Source organism: Physeter macrocephalus, chromosome 21 (assembly GCF_002837175.3).
Source record: "Physeter macrocephalus isolate SW-GA chromosome 21, ASM283717v5, whole genome shotgun sequence".
NCBI classification, from domain to species: Eukaryota; Metazoa; Chordata; class Mammalia; order Artiodactyla; family Physeteridae; genus Physeter; species Physeter macrocephalus.
The window spans coordinates 103,162-120,664 of record NC_041234.1 but is presented as its reverse complement, the minus strand read 5'-3'; the positions used below and the strand labels follow the sequence as shown (position 1 = coordinate 120,664).

Sequence of the window (17,503 nt, the reverse complement as noted above, 5' to 3'; positions counted from 1 at the left end):
TGACGAAGTGAGAGAGTGGCATGGACATATATACACTACCAAACGTAGGGTGGATAGCTAGTGGGAAGCAGACGCATAGCACAGGGAGATCAGCTAGGTGGTTTGTGACCATCTAGAGGGGTGGGATAGGGAGGGTGGGAGGGAGGGAGATGCAAGAGATATGGGAACATATACGTATAACTGATTCACTTTGTTGTAAAGCAGAAACTAACACACCATTGTAAAGCAACTATACTCCAATAAAGATGTTAAAAAAAATAAAAAATAAAACTGACCAATATATTGGGTCTCATTAAAATGTAAGGTTGGGAAGTTATTTCCAAGTTCAGATGCTGTTCAGCTGCCTTTTACTGAATTTTAGGAAGCCTTACACATGTGGAAGCACAGGGAAAGAGGAGATGCGTGGGCATGACGGACCGTGATGAAAGGCGCACAGACACCAAGCATGGGACTCCGGACAAGGTGAGAAGAGTGCAATCCTGGTTCCATACAATCGCCAACAAACCCGACACTTAGAGAACAGGGTATTCTGAGAGTTTCAGCTAAATGGAACGCATTTCATAGTTTTCATGGCATTTTTATATTCTTTTTCTGATCCTTGCAAACTGTTAGGACAGCCAGGGCTAGTATTTTCTCCACTTTGAAAGAAAGAAAGTGAGGCCTAGAGAAGCACACGTACCCAGGTCACATGGCTGGGGACAGAAGATCCCAGAGATCCGAGCTAATCAACAGTCTACTGCCTGTGTGTTAGATGATGCGCTAAATGTAAGGAATTTCTCTTTAATGAAAGTTAGCCATTGTGAAGAACAATTGTCTTTTCATAGCTTAAACTGGACCGGGTTGTAACTGAGTAATTTTTTTAAAAAATCTTTTTTATGAGTTTACTTTCTTATTTAGTTCCTTCTCCTCAAGTAAAATGAAGGAAAAAAAATGCAGTTTAAGATTGCAAATCATCAAAATTTTCCTGATTAAATTTCTAGTTTAAAAATTAGTTAAAACAAAAATTTTAGAAAAAAATCCCCAGAACTTTGGAAGAAAATAAGTTGAAAAACAAGGCAGGTGTTAGAAAAAAAACAATGGCCCTGAAATGAATAAATCTTTAACTCGTGCTCACTTTCCATTGTCTGTAACATACATCTGTACACCTAGTGAGACAATGCACACAGAATGCCCCACATACACCATGCCCAGCTCAGAAATGTGCAATCTGTGTTCATTAAAGTGAAATTTTCTATTTTTCAAAGGACCCTCCTAGATTATTCAGTCAGAGACCTTGTAATGAGATCCATCTTCCCAAGGACAAATACTCACAGAAAAAAGAACGAGGGTTCAACCTGGTTGGCAGTGATAGGAGAACCAGAATTTTACAAGTATGAAGCACATACAGAATTAAATGAGAAACCAATTTAACAAGGTTAAAATTCTCATGGGATTATCATATCTGAATGAACTTGGCTCTATTACCCAGGATGTCAAATGAACATTTGTGAGTTTTGAACAGTGCCAAAGTCCCCATCTAGGGAAAAATCCCCCTTGGCCTAGAGATAGTCCATATAATCTGAGTGTATTTAAGGCCAGCCCTATAGGTTCTACTGAAAAGTCAGCTAAGACAAGAGATATTTGGGAAGGCAGTCTAAAGTTGTGGTACCAAACCCATGTGATTCTCAGAATCACCTGGGAAGAACTGAGATTTCTCAGGTCCTGCCCTAGACCATCTGGTCAGACCTCAAAGAGTGGGGAACCCATGTTTTCAGAGTAACTCCCCACCTGGTCCTGAAGGTTAGCCATGTTTGGGGACTCCTGGTTTAGGCCATGCTATTTACTCAGATCCTTGAATCAAGTAAGACTGCCACAAAATCATGTAGTTGGACATTACCTTAACCAAAGGACAGCCAATAAATGGCATGGGTCTCCAAATGCCCCCTCAGGTAGAGCTAACTGACTATGCCTCTGTTTCTTTTTTCAGGGGAGCACTCCAGGCACCCACTACCTTTGTCCTTTATAGAATCAAGCTACATGCTAAAGGTAGTCTGTGATTATTTACTGAAGGTCTTTGTGAGAAATATTTTCATGAAAATTACATAGGCAACTGTTAATAAAACATCTATCAAAGTTACTGTCCACCTTCCTACTCAATGTCTTTATACAGTATTCCATGGGAGAAATATTTAGACTCTGATGCCTGGAAAATCTTTGTCTTTCCAGAGATCCCACTCATTTCCTTTTTGGTAAGAACTACATAGCTTATTTCTGCCTGGGATGGATACAACTCCAAAGCCAAATGTATTGTACGTTCACAATAACTCACTTTCTTCTCCTTTCCCTGCTTTCAATTTCTTTTATTTTATTAAACTTAGTGTAGTAGATTGTGAGCCTTATTTTACTTTTTATAAATTAATTAATTAATTTATTTTTGGCTGTGCTGGGTCTTCGTTGCAGTGCGCTGGCTTCTCATTGCGGTGGCTTCTCTTGTTGAGAAGCACAGGCTCTAGGCATGCAGGCTTCAGTAGTTGTGGCACGTGGGCTCAGTAGTTGTGGCTTGTGGGTTCTAGAGCTCAGGCTCAGTAGTTGTGGCGCACGGGCTTAGTTGCTCTGCGGAATGTGGGACTTTCCCAGGCCAGGGATCGAACCCGTGTCCCCTGCATTGGCAGGCGGATTCTTAACCACTGTGCCACCAGGGAAGCCCTGTGAGCCTTCTTTAAATCACTTCTGGAAACAAGTGAGGTATAAATAACTACTCTGATTAATAAATTTTACTTTTCATCAGTGATTATGTTCTTTTAGGACCAAAAAAAAAAAAAAAAATTGAACTCCCCTCAAAGCTGTGACTCCATGTGCAGAAAGGTTCTAGAATCAAACTCGTATTAATTACAAAAACAAAGCAACCAAAGAAATGCTTAGCTTATGGGAGTGCTTGATGTTGTGACAGACCTTAACAGAAAAGAACAGTTGTATGATCTGGAGCAAGTCACTGGGGCTCTCTGTGAAAGGGGAGCAGTATCTTTGTTTGAAGGGATGGTGCTGGATTTTGTAACTGCTGGTTTCATGGAATCTTATTTCACAACTGATCACTTGAATCATGCAAATACCCAAATCGCTCTCACACTTTTTTTTGACAGTTGTGATGGTGAAATTTCACATGCCTGTGAATATGTTAAGAAAGGTTCACAAACTAATCTGACCACCGTCAATATTTCCTTGAAACGGCTTTCAGGGATGGGTTCTGAGAGCCTGACAGTCCATTCCCCTTTTCACAAATAAATACTGTCCACCGATTTCCTGAAACCACTTAGGACATCTCCCCTTCTCTCACTTATGCCCAACAGAAGACTCCAGAATCCGATGACCACAGGTCTTCACATTTAGGGAAATGTTAGAGACATATCATAATTGAGGACTCCTGCAGCTGGGAAACCTTACACACAATTTGGTTCAATCCCCCACCCCTACCCCACCCCTGCCAATGCAAAGGTAAACTCACACCGAGTCTCAACTGTCTTTCAAAGCTAATTCACTGTACACTTTTTCTTTCGTGGGGGATGTTTTACATCAATCAATTATTACTATTTTGATGAAATTAAACATACATTTGGGAAACACTTCTAAGGATACGAAGGGGGGTAAAGTCTTTCTCCCCTCCTTAGTTCCCAGTTCCTCAAGAGGAGACTTTCACTATTGACCGGATCCTGTGAATCCTTTTGCAGATATTCTGGGCACATACAATCCCAGCTATAAAATATAAGAGGAGTCACAAATCCTACATTAGTGACTCTCAATCCTGGGCACATCAGAAACACCTGAGCACATTTCAAAAATTAGGGTGCCCAAGTCTCAGAAACTCTGATTTACTCAACTTGAGGTAGGACATAATTTTTTTCAAGCTTTCTAAATGATTCTAGTGTGCATCCAGGGTTGAGAACCACTGTTCTTAAAAAATGTAAAATGATGTGAGGGCTTAAATTAAAAAAGAAAGAGAAAGCTAGAGAAGGTTCATATTTTCAAAGAAGGAAATAAAACAGCATGGATAATTTTAGGAATAAAATATACATGAGAGACAACATACAGTTTCTCATTAAATACATATGAATTTGCCTATTCATATCCCTTTTTTTTTTTTTTTTTTTTTTTTGCGGTACACGGGCCTCTCACTGTTGTGGCCTCTCCCATTGTGGAGCACAGGCTCCGGACATGCAGGCTCAGCGGCCATGGCTCACGGGCCCAGCCGCTCCGCGGCATGTGGGATCTTCCCAGAGTGGGGCACGAACCCGTGTCCCCTGCATCGGCAGGCGGACTCTCAAGCACTGCGCCACCAGGGAAGCCCTTCATATCCCTTTTTATGATGAACAGGACACTAAGATATAATTAGATCTTTTCTTCTGCAGAATGAAAAGTAATAATTAGATTTTGCCTCAGATGGATTTATTCACCATTATGAATTATTTATCTACTTTAAGCTGTTCATTCATAAACAAGCCAAATTATAAAACTCACCATTGCCTGGCATATAGTTGGTATTTAAATATTTGCTAAATGAATGAAAACATCAACACTTAGTTTTCCACATGAATGTCTTGTTTTAAAATCACTGATCCAAAAGAGGGAACCAGAGTGTGTCAGAGAATAAGGGCAACAGTAACAGAATGAAAATACAAGCAAACAATCAGAACTTGCCATGGGCCTGCCATGTTCTCCCTGCTTTCCCTGCTTTCACTCACAACCGCCTTAGAAGAGGGCTTAGTTGCTCTGCGGAATGTGGGACTTTTAATCCCCATTTTACAGGTGAGGGAACTAAGGCACAGAGGGCTTAAGTAACTTTCCCAGCTTGACAGCTGCTAAAGCCAGATGTGGAACCTGGTGTCTGTTCCTGAATCGGAGCAGACTGAGAACGCGCATTAGAATTTTCCTCTACTCACTCGGATACTGTCTTTCACAGATATCCCTTTGGGCATGCCAGTTTTTAAAGCCTCTTTTGTGTACAGTGTTTGCCATTCAAAAAATAAAGCCAGACTGCTCCAGTCTTTTGAAATAGATTATTTCCCCATCCCAGTTGTCCCATGTGGACTAATACAAGTGCAGGAAGGAAATAAAAGCAAAAGGTCTTCAGATAGCTGTGGGAGGAATGCAAAGGAAGCCCTGCCAGAGAACTGGACTAAGCCCACCCAGAGAAGAGGTATGGGGGTGTGGAGGGAGCAGGGGATGCTCAGCTGGGGGAACTGGAGCAGCAGCAAGAATGCAGCAGACGCCTGACTGTGAACATTTCAAACTCCAGCCCGTGCCAACTCAAAAACCTCAACATTTTGAGTCACTTCACTCTGACACAATAAAGCAAAATTGGTTACCTATCTCCAAATCTGCAAGCTCCTGTTTTACTGTAGAATGGACAATTAGCTCGATCTTTTTCCATTATTCTTAATTCCATGGGTGGTTCTGGGTTTTGCCATGTGGTGCCATTTTCCAACTGTTAAAAATAACCATGACTTTACTTGGTGTTAAAAATCCATGAAGAAGTAAATGTTTAAAAGGTATTCAAATATTTTGGTCAAAAATAAAAACAGATTCATGTAAGAATATACACATTCAAGTTGTATCACACAATCTAGACTCTACAAACAACTGTCGTGAGACAGGGCTATATGTCTCTCCTGGCTCCCAGTCACTGCCCATCATCAGGCATCACTATGGCTACCAGGAGCCGTCACCAAGGTTTCCCTCCTGTCCATCCATTCCGAAAAGGGTCAAAGGACTTCTTAGGGAACCACCCCCTGAGAGCAATCTAAGTTACTGTGAATCAAGTTAAACCATCCATCTGGGCGTAAGAGTGTGTGATGTTGTTTACACACACTTTAAGGACTATAAACAAGTCCAGTCCACCAGGGTGATCTTTGCTTTTGTTCATCAGTTCAATTTTGTTGTTGCCGCTGTACAAAGCACAGAGCCACACAGGTGATTCCCACATTCAGACAGGATCTAAGTAGCTTACCACGAAATTAACATTATTGGAAATATTGTTTTTAAAGAAATGTTCATCGGTCTCAGATTCTTAATGAAAGGTTTTGAAATACCTCATTTTCAGCCTGCTCCAGCATCTTCTGCACAGCTTCCTACAAATGATGCAAACACAGGACTAATGAAAACCTCAAAGCCAGGTAAGTCACATCTGGTTTCTCTGGTTAAGAATCTCATGTGTCACAATTTTTAAAAAACTTATGCACACAAAAGGCTTCAGGTTCTATTTGCTTTCTAGAGCACAGATCTTCGGAAAAGCTTTCAAAAGACATATAGCTGAGAATCTTCATTCAACTAGGACATTTAACAGCACACATTGCAAAACATAGTCTTCTAATAAATTCAGTAAGAGTAGTATTTAGTAGGTTTGAACATATATTCCACATTCTACTTTTTAAGATGAGGTATTAGTGAATATCATAAAAGACAATGCTAGCTGAAACATCACAGACATTTAACGGACGCTACATGAACAGCAGCAACTGGGACTGATGAAAAATCTCCAACTTTCCAATAAGGCAAAGTCAGTCCTGCAATATGCCAGTAAATTTTGTCCTCCTTGGCATTTAAATAAGTTTTAAATTATGTTCCACAGACTCCTCTTCCCTAGCTCCTTAAAGCATTACATAGAAGACTCATATGTCTAGCTGCTTACTTGATTAACACTGCCTGGCCACGTAAGGGTCCTCCGTAACTTAACATGCTCAAAACGAACCTTACTCTTCCCTACCCCTCGCCCATCTAAATGCCCCATCTCAGTAAACGGTGTTGCCATCTGACGACCTGCTCAAACTAAAAAGCTAAAAGTATGACTTGAATTCCCTTCCCCGTCCATTCAGCCTACCAGCTAGAGTTCCGTTGACTGTGCCGCGCGACTCACCCCAATTCTCTGTACTTCTCTGTATTAAGCGCTACTGTCATCCAAACCACCATCATGTCCTGTCTGGAACAGCAGCCTTCTAACTGGTCACCATATATCCACTCTTGCCTCCTTGGTCACCACTCCCCACCCCCACCCCCCATTCTTTATAGAAAAGTTAGAATGATCTGTTAAAGGTAAAGATATAAATTAGATGAAGTCACTCCCTGATTAAAAACCCTTTAATGGCTTTCCATGACACTTTAGGTAAAATCCAAACTCGTCCTTCCCACCCAGGAGGCCTTACATGAATGACCCTGCCTACCCTCCTGACTTCCTCCCCACCCCTGCCGCTCTTTCCTTTGGTCTCTAGGATTCAGGCACCCTGACCTCCTTTCAGCTCCACGCTCAGGGCCTCCCCGCTCAGCCTGGAGCCCTCCTCTCTGAGATCTCTGCATTCAGGAGTCAGCTCACACGTCGGCTCCTCCTTGGAGAAGTCTTCCTTGACAGGCAATTGAAAGAAGTACTTTCCTACCCCAATCACTCTGTCACATGACATTCTGCTTTATTTCTTTTTTTTTTTTCTAATGCTTTATTCCTTTATACCACTTAACATTACCTTAGAGCACTTAAAATGATCTTTTTTGCTTGCTTATATTCAGTTCTGCCATCTAGAAACCGAACTCAATGAGTACAGATCTTTTTCGCTGCCCTATCTCCAAGCCCCAGAGAAGCATCTAGCTCACAGGAGAAACACAGAATGCAGATCCCTTTATATATGCTTAGAATCGACTTCATTTTACCCACTTCTCCTTAATGTCTCACCAGACTTCCTTTGAAACAAAAGCGTTAGCTTTTATCTGGTGTCAGAAAGACCTCAATTGAAGAACATTCCACTGTTAAAATGGGAATTTATTACTCTCTATTAAAAAAATGACAAGCTCCAAACAATCTTCCTGCCCCCTAAAAACTTAGCATGATCTTGCCTCATCTGGAAAGCAGTACTCAAATAAGGGTGTTTAAAATTTGCACTGGAATTAACTGATGGCCTGAGACAAAAGAAACAAAGGTTGCTTCTACCCCATTACGACCAGGGTGTAAACAAATGCATTTTCCCCCATAATGTGGTGATTATCCAATTTTCTGCTATTCAAACATAGCATTATCACAGAAAAGATACACCCTGATGAATCAGTCAAGGAAAGATGAGCTGTGATATCTTTGAAATAAATACACTGTTAAGGAACAGCAGCAAAAGAGACCAAAGCAATCTTTAAAAACAATCCTGGAAGATATAGAAGATATATACATATACCTTAAAGATTCTTTTTTTGTGTGTGAGCAACTATAGGTTAGCTACAATTGCCTTTATGGCACAAGTTAGAAAGGAAGTCAAGATTTAACAACAAAAAATATTTCCTCATCCCTCAATATTTCAGTTTCTGATTTCTTTCAATCTATTCTTGCTGACACGTCCAAAGCAGTGAAGTCTCTTATGAATCAAACAAAGGTGGAAACTATACAAAATAGTATTCTCTAAGTAAGTCAACCCATATACAACAAAACCTCCGAAGAACACCATTTGCTCTAGAGTGGTACAAAGTGTAAGGCAGGGGCCAGCTGCCGGTTTTTAATCAATAAAACAATAAGGTTTTATTAGAACAGGGCCACACCCTTCATTTTCGTGTTACCTATGGCTGCTTTCACGGGACACTGGCAGAGTCAGACGTTTTCAACAAAGACCATACAGACCATAAAGCCTAAAATGTTTACTCTAGCTCGTTACAGAAAAAGTTGGCCAATCCCTGGTATAGAGAGTAAGATAGGCAGACTTGAAGAAAAACCTTCAATTAAGGCATCCGCCACAGCACCCACCCGAAGAAGAGCATCATAAGGAAACGCTAGTGTATATGCAAACTAAAAGCATGACTCTTCTAAAGAGAAAACCAAGTCCAAACCTGACACGCCTGTAGCTAGCCCTCCGAACCCACCGCTCACCCCACCCGCTCACTAAGAGGATCCGCAGCGCAAAGTTTACCCCCCTGTGACGGGAATCACCTCTCTTTCTTTCTTCTCCTGTAGCTTCTGCTGCTCCTCTTCCCTCTCTTTTCTCTGCTGTTCTTCCCATTCTTCCTTTAGCTTTCTCTTTACAGAGGAAAAAAGAAAGAAGAAAGGTAATTTTTTTTCAGACTCACTTTTTTACAACATTTCACATATGGGGCAAATAAATGAAAAACTTTAACACTGGTAAAATGGATAATATCCGATTTTTAAAGTTCAAGGTATGTAACTCAATGAGAGTCGTTTTGGTTAACTGGTTATCTGATGAATACCATACCTCTTGTTCTTCCTGCCGTTTTCTAGCTGCCTCTTCCTTTTCCTTCTTTATTCTGAATTCTTCTTGCGCCTTCTGTTCCCGCAGCAACCACTCCTCATGTAATTTTTGCCTATTGATGTAACGATGTGATCAGATAAAAGGAATGGGCACTAATCTACAAATACATCCACACACATATATGATAGCAAATGACATTTTGGGAATGATGAAAGTATCATGAAAGATATTTTCTAGAAAGCAGTTAAGTGGGGATAAGAGGATCAAGAGGTGAGTAGGGATATTGGAAAAGCACTACATTTTAGCAACTATCCTCCTAGAGGGTGACAGCATAAAATCCCTACTACATTTCCTATATGTAACATCTTTACACAAAACAATGACACTCTAGCTTTCCCTTTAGGTTGACCACAGTGATGTGTAGGTGCCAATAAAGTGAGTAACATCCAGCTTTTCACATTCAGAAAGTATTACCCTTCCTGTTCTATGCATTTTGAAAGTGCCCATCGCAGGATTGCAGCACGATAAAAACCTGGCATCTCCTGCTGTAAACCCTTGGACTGCTACTCTTTACAGTTGAGAGACTCCTGTGGTTTGCCCCAAGCACCTAACTGCTGAGAGAAGAAAAATAGAACTACATCGTGATCGTGTCTTTAAAATAAAGAAAGCTACAGGTTTTAAGAAAAGATGACAAGGAGTTACAAAAACAGATTAGTGGGTGTCTAGTTTATTTTTAGAAATGACCAATTATAAAGAGTGATCTTATCTTAAAATGGGGTCTCAGATATCCAATACCACAAGTTTCCAACTTAAAGATGGGTTATATTTCAAAAGTTTATTAGCCAGTTAAGTGTTTAAAACCTAGACTGGGGGCTTCCTTGGTGGCGCAGTGGTTGAGAATCTGCCTGCTAATGCAGAGGACACGGGTTCGAGCTCTGGTCTGGGAGGATCCCACATGCCGCGGAGCAACTAGGCCCGTGAGCCACAACTACTGAGCCCGCACGTCTGGAGCCTGTGCTCCGCAACAAGAGAGGCCGCGATAGTGAGAGGCCCACGCACCGCGATGAAGAGTGTCCCCCACTTGCCACAACTAGAGAAAGCCCTCGCACAGAAACGAAGACCCAACACAGCAAAAATAAATTAATAAACTCCTACCCCCAACATCTAAAAAAAAACAACCTAGACTGCATTTTCCCACTGAATTTGTAAAAGGAAAATGAAATATGAGAAATTGTTCTATATTACTTCAGGGACATTAGGAGTTAAATAAGGTTTTATGTCTAGTCTGGGGACCCAACCACAATTTCAAATACCTGATGGGAAAAAGTATTCCATTTCCAACTACAGATTCCAGGAACCCATCTTTTAGCCATAGTAGAGACTGGCATGTTGCATATGTCAACATTCCTGTGTATTTCATAGAGTATATGTAGATGTTTCAGTGTGCAGAACTCTGATTCATGAATCTTTTGAGGAAGATATTCATTGTAAATAAACTGAACCAAAGTGTATATATACTTAAGACCACAAAAAAATAAAATGTTACAAACTTTAAAACTTAGTAACTTGGATATAATACTGAGAACTCTAGAACTCTGGGCACATAACTCTGTCAACCCCCTGCACTAAGAGACTTAAGCAAACTCTAGCATGGCTTTTAGCAGCATAAGGCTGTGTCCCTAGGATGACCCCATCACCTCCCACCCCCCAAGACACATTAAAATGCCTGCCTGAGAAAACTCAATGCTGCCTAGAAAATGGACTGTTTGCTCTAGCCAACACCTGATAATAGGCCTCTGCCTTCCCTCTCCTAGAGCATTACTCAAAAGGGCTCGTAATTATGAATATGCGTCTCTTACAGCTCATAAGGGTCTCTCTCAAGGGCCTGAGAGCCACTCCTGGGAAATGCAGTCATTAAGAAGGATGAGGCCTCTGGCTCCCAGTCTCTGTGGGAGGATAAAGCCCTAACTTCCCTAACTGCCCACTAACGAACACAGCTTCCTGGTCACCTTCACAGGGACCAACTCCTGGTACTGTTCACTTTCCTCATTCTCCCTTTTAAATGCCCAAATCGCCTCTGCACAAACCAGAATGCAGCTCAGGTCTTTCCCTACTGTCAGGAGTTACTGAATAAAGTCTGTTCCTGCACTTTAACTAATGTCCGGCTCTGTTTACCTTTGACACTATACAGCTGCTTTTAAGTAGTACATAAAGCCATTCAGTATTTCCAAATAATTTTCCTGCTTTTCAACAATAAAGTATTATGCAACTCGTATAGGAATAAACAAAAATCAAGGGAACACAAAGACACGTGTATGTGATTTAAAAGAAGCATCTAAGTAAATGGGAAAGCAAGAAAAATGACTTCCCTATTTCATGCGATACATATCATCTTTATCATTACAGAAATCTCTAGTAGTAAGAACAACCAGAGATATTACAGCACCTCCTATCTGCTCACACTACGTTAAGCGCTATACACTTACCACCTCATTAATCTCATTTAATCTCCCCAATTCTATGCTGTAGGTACTATGATTGATGTTTTGTTTTTTTTTGGCTGCATCATGCAGCATGTGAGATCTTAGTTCTCCAACCAGGGATCGAACCCGTGCCCCCTGCAGTGGAAGCGTGGAGTCCTAACCACTAGACCACCAGGGAAGTCCCTGTTTATGTCCATATTTAAGGCGAGGAAATTGAAGCTTAGAGAGAGTAAGCAACTTGGACACAGCTAGTAAGTAGCAGGGCCAGGACTGCAATGCAGATGTGGCTGAATCCAACTCCCTGCTCCCAATCATTACTACTTTTTTTTTTTTTTTCAACATTTTGATATTTCCACCTATTTATGTGCTTAGGTGGGTAACAGGAATTAATTACAAGAAAAGAAGCAACATTTCCAGTGAACACACTAAATAGCTAGAGAGGACCTATAAAGTTTTTTCTCCTTTAAAAAATTATTTATTTATTTTTTATTGTGGCAAAGTATACATACCATAAAATTTACCATTTTAACCATTTAAGTGTACAGTCGAGTAGCATTAAGCAGATTCATATTATTGTGTACCACTTGGGGGAAAAAAAATAAACTACCCCTGAAAAATACCAAAAGAGAAAAAGAGCAGAATATTTTTGTCATCTTGGGATGGGGACGGCCTTTTGAAGTCAGACATCAAGGCCAGATAGCATGATGAAATTGACGACATGGAGATCAAATTATGTGAGTAACACCACAAGCCAAGTTAGGACTGATGACAAATGAGAAAAATATACATCACACACATGACAGATAAAGGATTAATATCCTTAATCAAGTAATAACATTGCTTACACAACAAACTTTAAAAAAAATGAATCCCAAAAGAGAAAGGTGCAAGACCTAAGCAAGCTACAAATAGATAATATATAAAAAGATACTCAACCCTACTAATTAAGAAGTGTACATCTGAACTCTTCTCAATACTCTGTAATGGCCTCTATGGGAAAATAATCTAAAAAAAGAGTGGATGTATGTATATGTATAACTGATACACTTTGCTGTACAGCAGAAACTAACGCAACATTGTAAAGCAACTATACTCTAATAAAAAAACTTTTTAAATGTACATTTGAAACAATGAAATATAACTTTTCACTAAAGGAGTTTTAAGAATTGATAATGCCTAGTGTGAGTGAAGGTGCGGAGAGATGGGCACCTTGATTCACTCTTGGAAAGGCTGCAAACTGCAATCTGGATGCCCTTTCTACCTCCCCATCTACCTTTTACGTGTACTTCTCCTCTAGGCATTTTCCTAAGGAAATAATAGAACAATTACCATGGATTTATAATCATGGATACTCAGTGCAACTTTTTTATAATAGTAAAAAGCCTGAATGTAAAATAATAATAAATAAGAGTAAATTAATAGTACATGGTAAGTGAATGTTATTTAATAGTAAATAACCTGAATGTCCATCAGTAGAGAACTATAAATTATGAATAGAAAATAAATTATGCCAGTCATACAATGGATATTGTGTTGCTATTGAAATGGTTGAATTAGATCTCTGCACCAACACTGAAATAAATGTCCTATATAGCGAAAAAAGCAATTTATAGAAAAATAGGTATAAATATCATCCCACGATAGAAAATACATATATAGTACATCTACAGTTTCTTTCTTACTTCTTATTGGGGCTATCTTTGGTGTGTTGAGTTTATTGAAGCCCTTTCACTGTTTACACTTCTTAATTATTTGGATATTTTTTCAAAAACATCTACCAATGAGCAAAAAGAGTGAATAATACTTTTTTTTTTTTTTTTTAAAGACAATATCTTTTTTCAGCCCATCAGCTAGCGGTTTAAACAGTTTATCCAGGGTATTTTATAAGACCTATTTTGTATAAGATTGTATAAAGAAGACCCGTCCTAGTTAGTAAAGACTTAGGATATTCAATTAAAATAACTGGGTTCGCAGGAAGTGCTTCAATCAGTGCTGACCTCTCTCTCTCCAACAGCCTCTCTTCTTCTCGTTGTTGTTCTTCAATAAAAGCATCCGCCGCTGTCTCCTCCTCCTCCTCCTTCTGTAAGAGTCCTGAAGGAATGTAAATGTTTTAGTACACTATCTGTATATTACAAAACCTTGGTCAATAATTCAGGAAAAAAATTATATACAATTTTTCATCTTTACAATTATGGTACAAACCTGTTTTTAAAACTTGCTAATAATGAAGGGCCCCAATCGCCCAAATTGGAACAATGTGAACATTGAAAAGAACAATAATGGTAGTAGATAACACATTAAACTTAAAAAATTTATTGATGGTTCCATAGTGATACCCCAAAAAATGGTGAGGTGTGGGAGGGAACATCCACCTGTATAGAAGAATGGCAAATGAAAAATGTAGAAAGACTTAAGAAGAAAAGTCCTCACTTCTGCACCCCACTGTAGGAAGAGGATATTTATTTGGGAAGAGGATATTTATTTAAACTACCTCAAAATATCAGCCCTCAGATGAATACTAATTACAAAGGCAGGAACATCTTTTACAATGGAGCCATCTGAATGGCAACACTTAGACCACACTTTGCATCATTAGGAGTGGAACAACTTGACATGAGAGGCCCCGATGTATGCAATGAGAGCTATACAGCATCAGCTTTGTAGTATTTTGCTATACAGTGTAACCTGAAGCTAATCAGGAGAAGACAGACTAATCTAGAATGCAGGGCATTCCACAAGACAACTGGCTTGAGCTTTTCAAAATAATCAAACATGAATTGGGAAAGTTTAAATATGGCCTATATATCATATTACTGAATTAATGTTCCTTTATTTGTTTAGTATTATGGTCCTTATTCTTAAGAGATGCAGGCTGAAGTATTTAGGGGTAAGGGGTATGTATATGCAACTGATATGCAAAGGGTTCAGAAAAAATTTGTACATATGTATCTATCTATATATATATAGAGAGAGAGAAAGTAAGGCAAATGTTAACAATTGACAAATCTAGGCGAAGGGTTCATGGATGTTTATTGAACCATTTTTTCAACTTTCTGTATACTGGAACATTTTCAAAATAAAAACATGGGAAAATAAGTTTTAATATAATAAAAATTTATATCCTCTTCTATCCAGAATTTAAATTTGAGGAAAAAAAAGGAGGAAAACTGAAGTGATCTTAAGGAAATATAACAGATGATCTCAGGCTAAAAGGAAAAAGATATTGTCTGTCACATATATTAAGTATAGATCTAACCAAAGGCTCACAATACAGCTGACCCTTGAACAATGCAGTGGTTAATGGGCACTGGCCCTCCACGCAGTTGAAAATCCATGTGTGACTTAGAGTCGGCTCTCCACATCCATGGTTCCTCTGTATCTGTGGTTCTGCATCCTTGGATTCAACCAACTGCAGACCATGTAGTACAATAGTATTTACTATTGAAAAAAATCCACATATAAGTGGACCTGCGCAGTTCAAAACCCATGTTGTTTAAGGGTCAAGTGTGTATCTAATTGTATTATACATGTAACTGTATATGGAATCATGCTACAATTTTGCAACTTGCTTTTTATCCTTCATGTTACCTTAATTTCTGATAATGCAGCTCGTTTCAGATTATTTCAAGTAGAAGTGGGGGCTAAGAGGCTATCTGTAATAGAGAGGTTGATACTCCAGAAATTTCTACCAATCACTTGCCAATTCACTCTTATAGCAATTCTTACAGAATATTTCTATATTCTAGCCTTCTGGGTAATGTTTGCCCATCCAACGTGTGCTACAACCCACAGCAGTATTTGGTAGACCACAGTATTCATGAAGCACCACTAAGTAAAGAACTGTGAGTTGGAGTAGGCCAAAGCAGGAGCAGCCATCCAGAGACGAGCGCTTACTCTTGGATCTGCCATTAGCCATATATAATCACGAGCAGACCAGTGAGCTGCATCCTTCAATTGACTAAACTGCCAAAGGACACATCCACTTGCCTTATTTACAGAGGCTCACTCCAAATGCACTTTACAAATTTAAAGGGGAATAAAAAATCAATGGAATATGTTGGATTTAAAATATGTAAAGAGGGCTTCCCTGGTGGCGCAGTGGTTGAGAGTCCGCCTGCCGATGCAGGGAACACGGGTTCGTGCCCCGGTCCGGCAAGACCACACATGCCGCAGAGCGGCTAGGCCCGTAAGCCATGGCCGCTGAGGCTGCGCGTCCGGAGCCTGTGCTCCGCAACGGGAGAGACCACAGCAGTGAGAGGCCCGCGTACCGCAAAAAAAAAAAAAAAAAAAAAAAAAAAAAAAAAAAGTAAAGAAAAAGAAGAAGACTTTTAAAAAGTGGGGGCATGTTACAAGAAAACAGGTTAACAAAGTAAGGAAGCTGAAAACTTTAAGGAGGGTGGGGAATTACTAAGGGCATCAATAACGCCAACCTAACCTGTTTTTCCTTTTATCCCTGATGCTTTATCCTGCCTCTAGTGGGCCAGTTTTGAACGAATAAAATAGAGATGCTAATACAGGCTGCAGGGCAACGCACTGCCCCTTCCATTCTAAATATCCCCAGTTTTGCTACTGAAACAGTTACAGGGTAACGCCAATGGTAAGTAAAACCTCCATGGCTATTTTCTCAAGGCTGGAGAATCCTGGTTCCTTGAGTCTGTGGACTTCAAGAATTGTCTAGGATAATTTAACAGGCATATTCTGGCTAATGTGGATGGTAACCATTATAACTCAGTACTACTGCGTGATTTCAGTGCTTCCATCTGCATTTATAACTGCACTATACAACTTTACAACTAAGTTCATTAAACAGGTAAGTTTAATATACAAATGTTAGATTCTGTCATGAAGGCCAAATGACACCACCACCAGTACAGATGAAGGTTCCACAGTATCTTAATAGGAAAAAAAAGTGATAAATAACCACAGGGCAACAGTAGTAGTGGCATTCCAAACTCCACTCAGTACCATACTCACGTTGTGAGCATCTATTTCCCATCATCCCTAACATTACATTAATGTAGATATGGGGACTTCCCCGGCGGTCCAGTGGTTAAGACTCTGAGCTTCCACTGCAGGGGACGCTGGTTCAATCCTGGTCAGGGAACCAAGAGCCCACATTTCACGACTTGCAGCCCCAAAAAAAAAAAAAAAAAAAAAAAAGGTAGATATGAATTTTACTGGATGTATAACTGTATAATTTCACTTGGTTTTGTGATTTGTAAGTATATTGTTTTATAAGTCAAGTAAGTTTCACAACTAATTTTAGGCATATGTATTTAAATGATGTCAACAAGGAGTCTCTCATGTTAATGAAGTTTAAGAAAAACTTGCAAAGTGTCTAAAACCCTTGACTCCTGCTGGTTTTACAAAGAAAAATATTCACCGAATACTTACTATGTGCAAAGGCTATGCTAGCTGCTGTAATTCGTAATGCCTGCACCTGTAATATTAGATACTTCATAAATACTTAACACGTTATCAGTGGGTGATGATTCACCGTGACTCCCCCCACCCCCGCCCTTGAGTATGTTAACATTGTCTGACATGGGTCTAACACAACTTTTTGAGAGGCCGTGGCCACAGCAATTCTTTTTCGGATACGGTACTTGGCTTCCTTCTGACACTGGGGCCTCAAGTTAGGACGGGAGTCGGGGGAGCAGTTTCATACACAGAAAACAGGATGAGTCCATTACCTGAGTCTCTTAGTCGAGCGAGTTCCTGCCGACGTTTCTTTCGTTTCTCCTTCTTCAGGGCGGCCCTGTACTTTTTGTGGCTGGAAAAACAAGACACAAACACACTCCAGCGTCAGTGGCCGCACCT

The 17,503-nt window shown here is 39.9% G+C and overlaps 1 protein-coding gene across 1 annotated transcript in view; it reads right to left on the bottom strand.

The window, feature by feature from the left end:
- The window catches only part of ZRSR2 (zinc finger CCCH-type, RNA binding motif and serine/arginine rich 2), a 36,148-nt gene that overhangs the window by 18,115 nt on the left and 530 nt on the right, over positions 1-17,503 (bottom strand). The window contains exons 2-7 of the mRNA XM_024115259.3: positions 17,377-17,456; positions 13,681-13,774; positions 9,204-9,312; positions 8,924-9,010; positions 6,063-6,101; positions 5,340-5,458 (exon numbers count right to left, since the gene is read on the bottom strand). Coding sequence (XP_023971027.1) covers positions 5,340-5,458; positions 6,063-6,101; positions 8,924-9,010; positions 9,204-9,312; positions 13,681-13,774; positions 17,377-17,456 — 528 coding nt within the window. The remainder of the gene's footprint in view (positions 1-5,339; positions 5,459-6,062; positions 6,102-8,923; positions 9,011-9,203; positions 9,313-13,680; positions 13,775-17,376; positions 17,457-17,503) is intronic.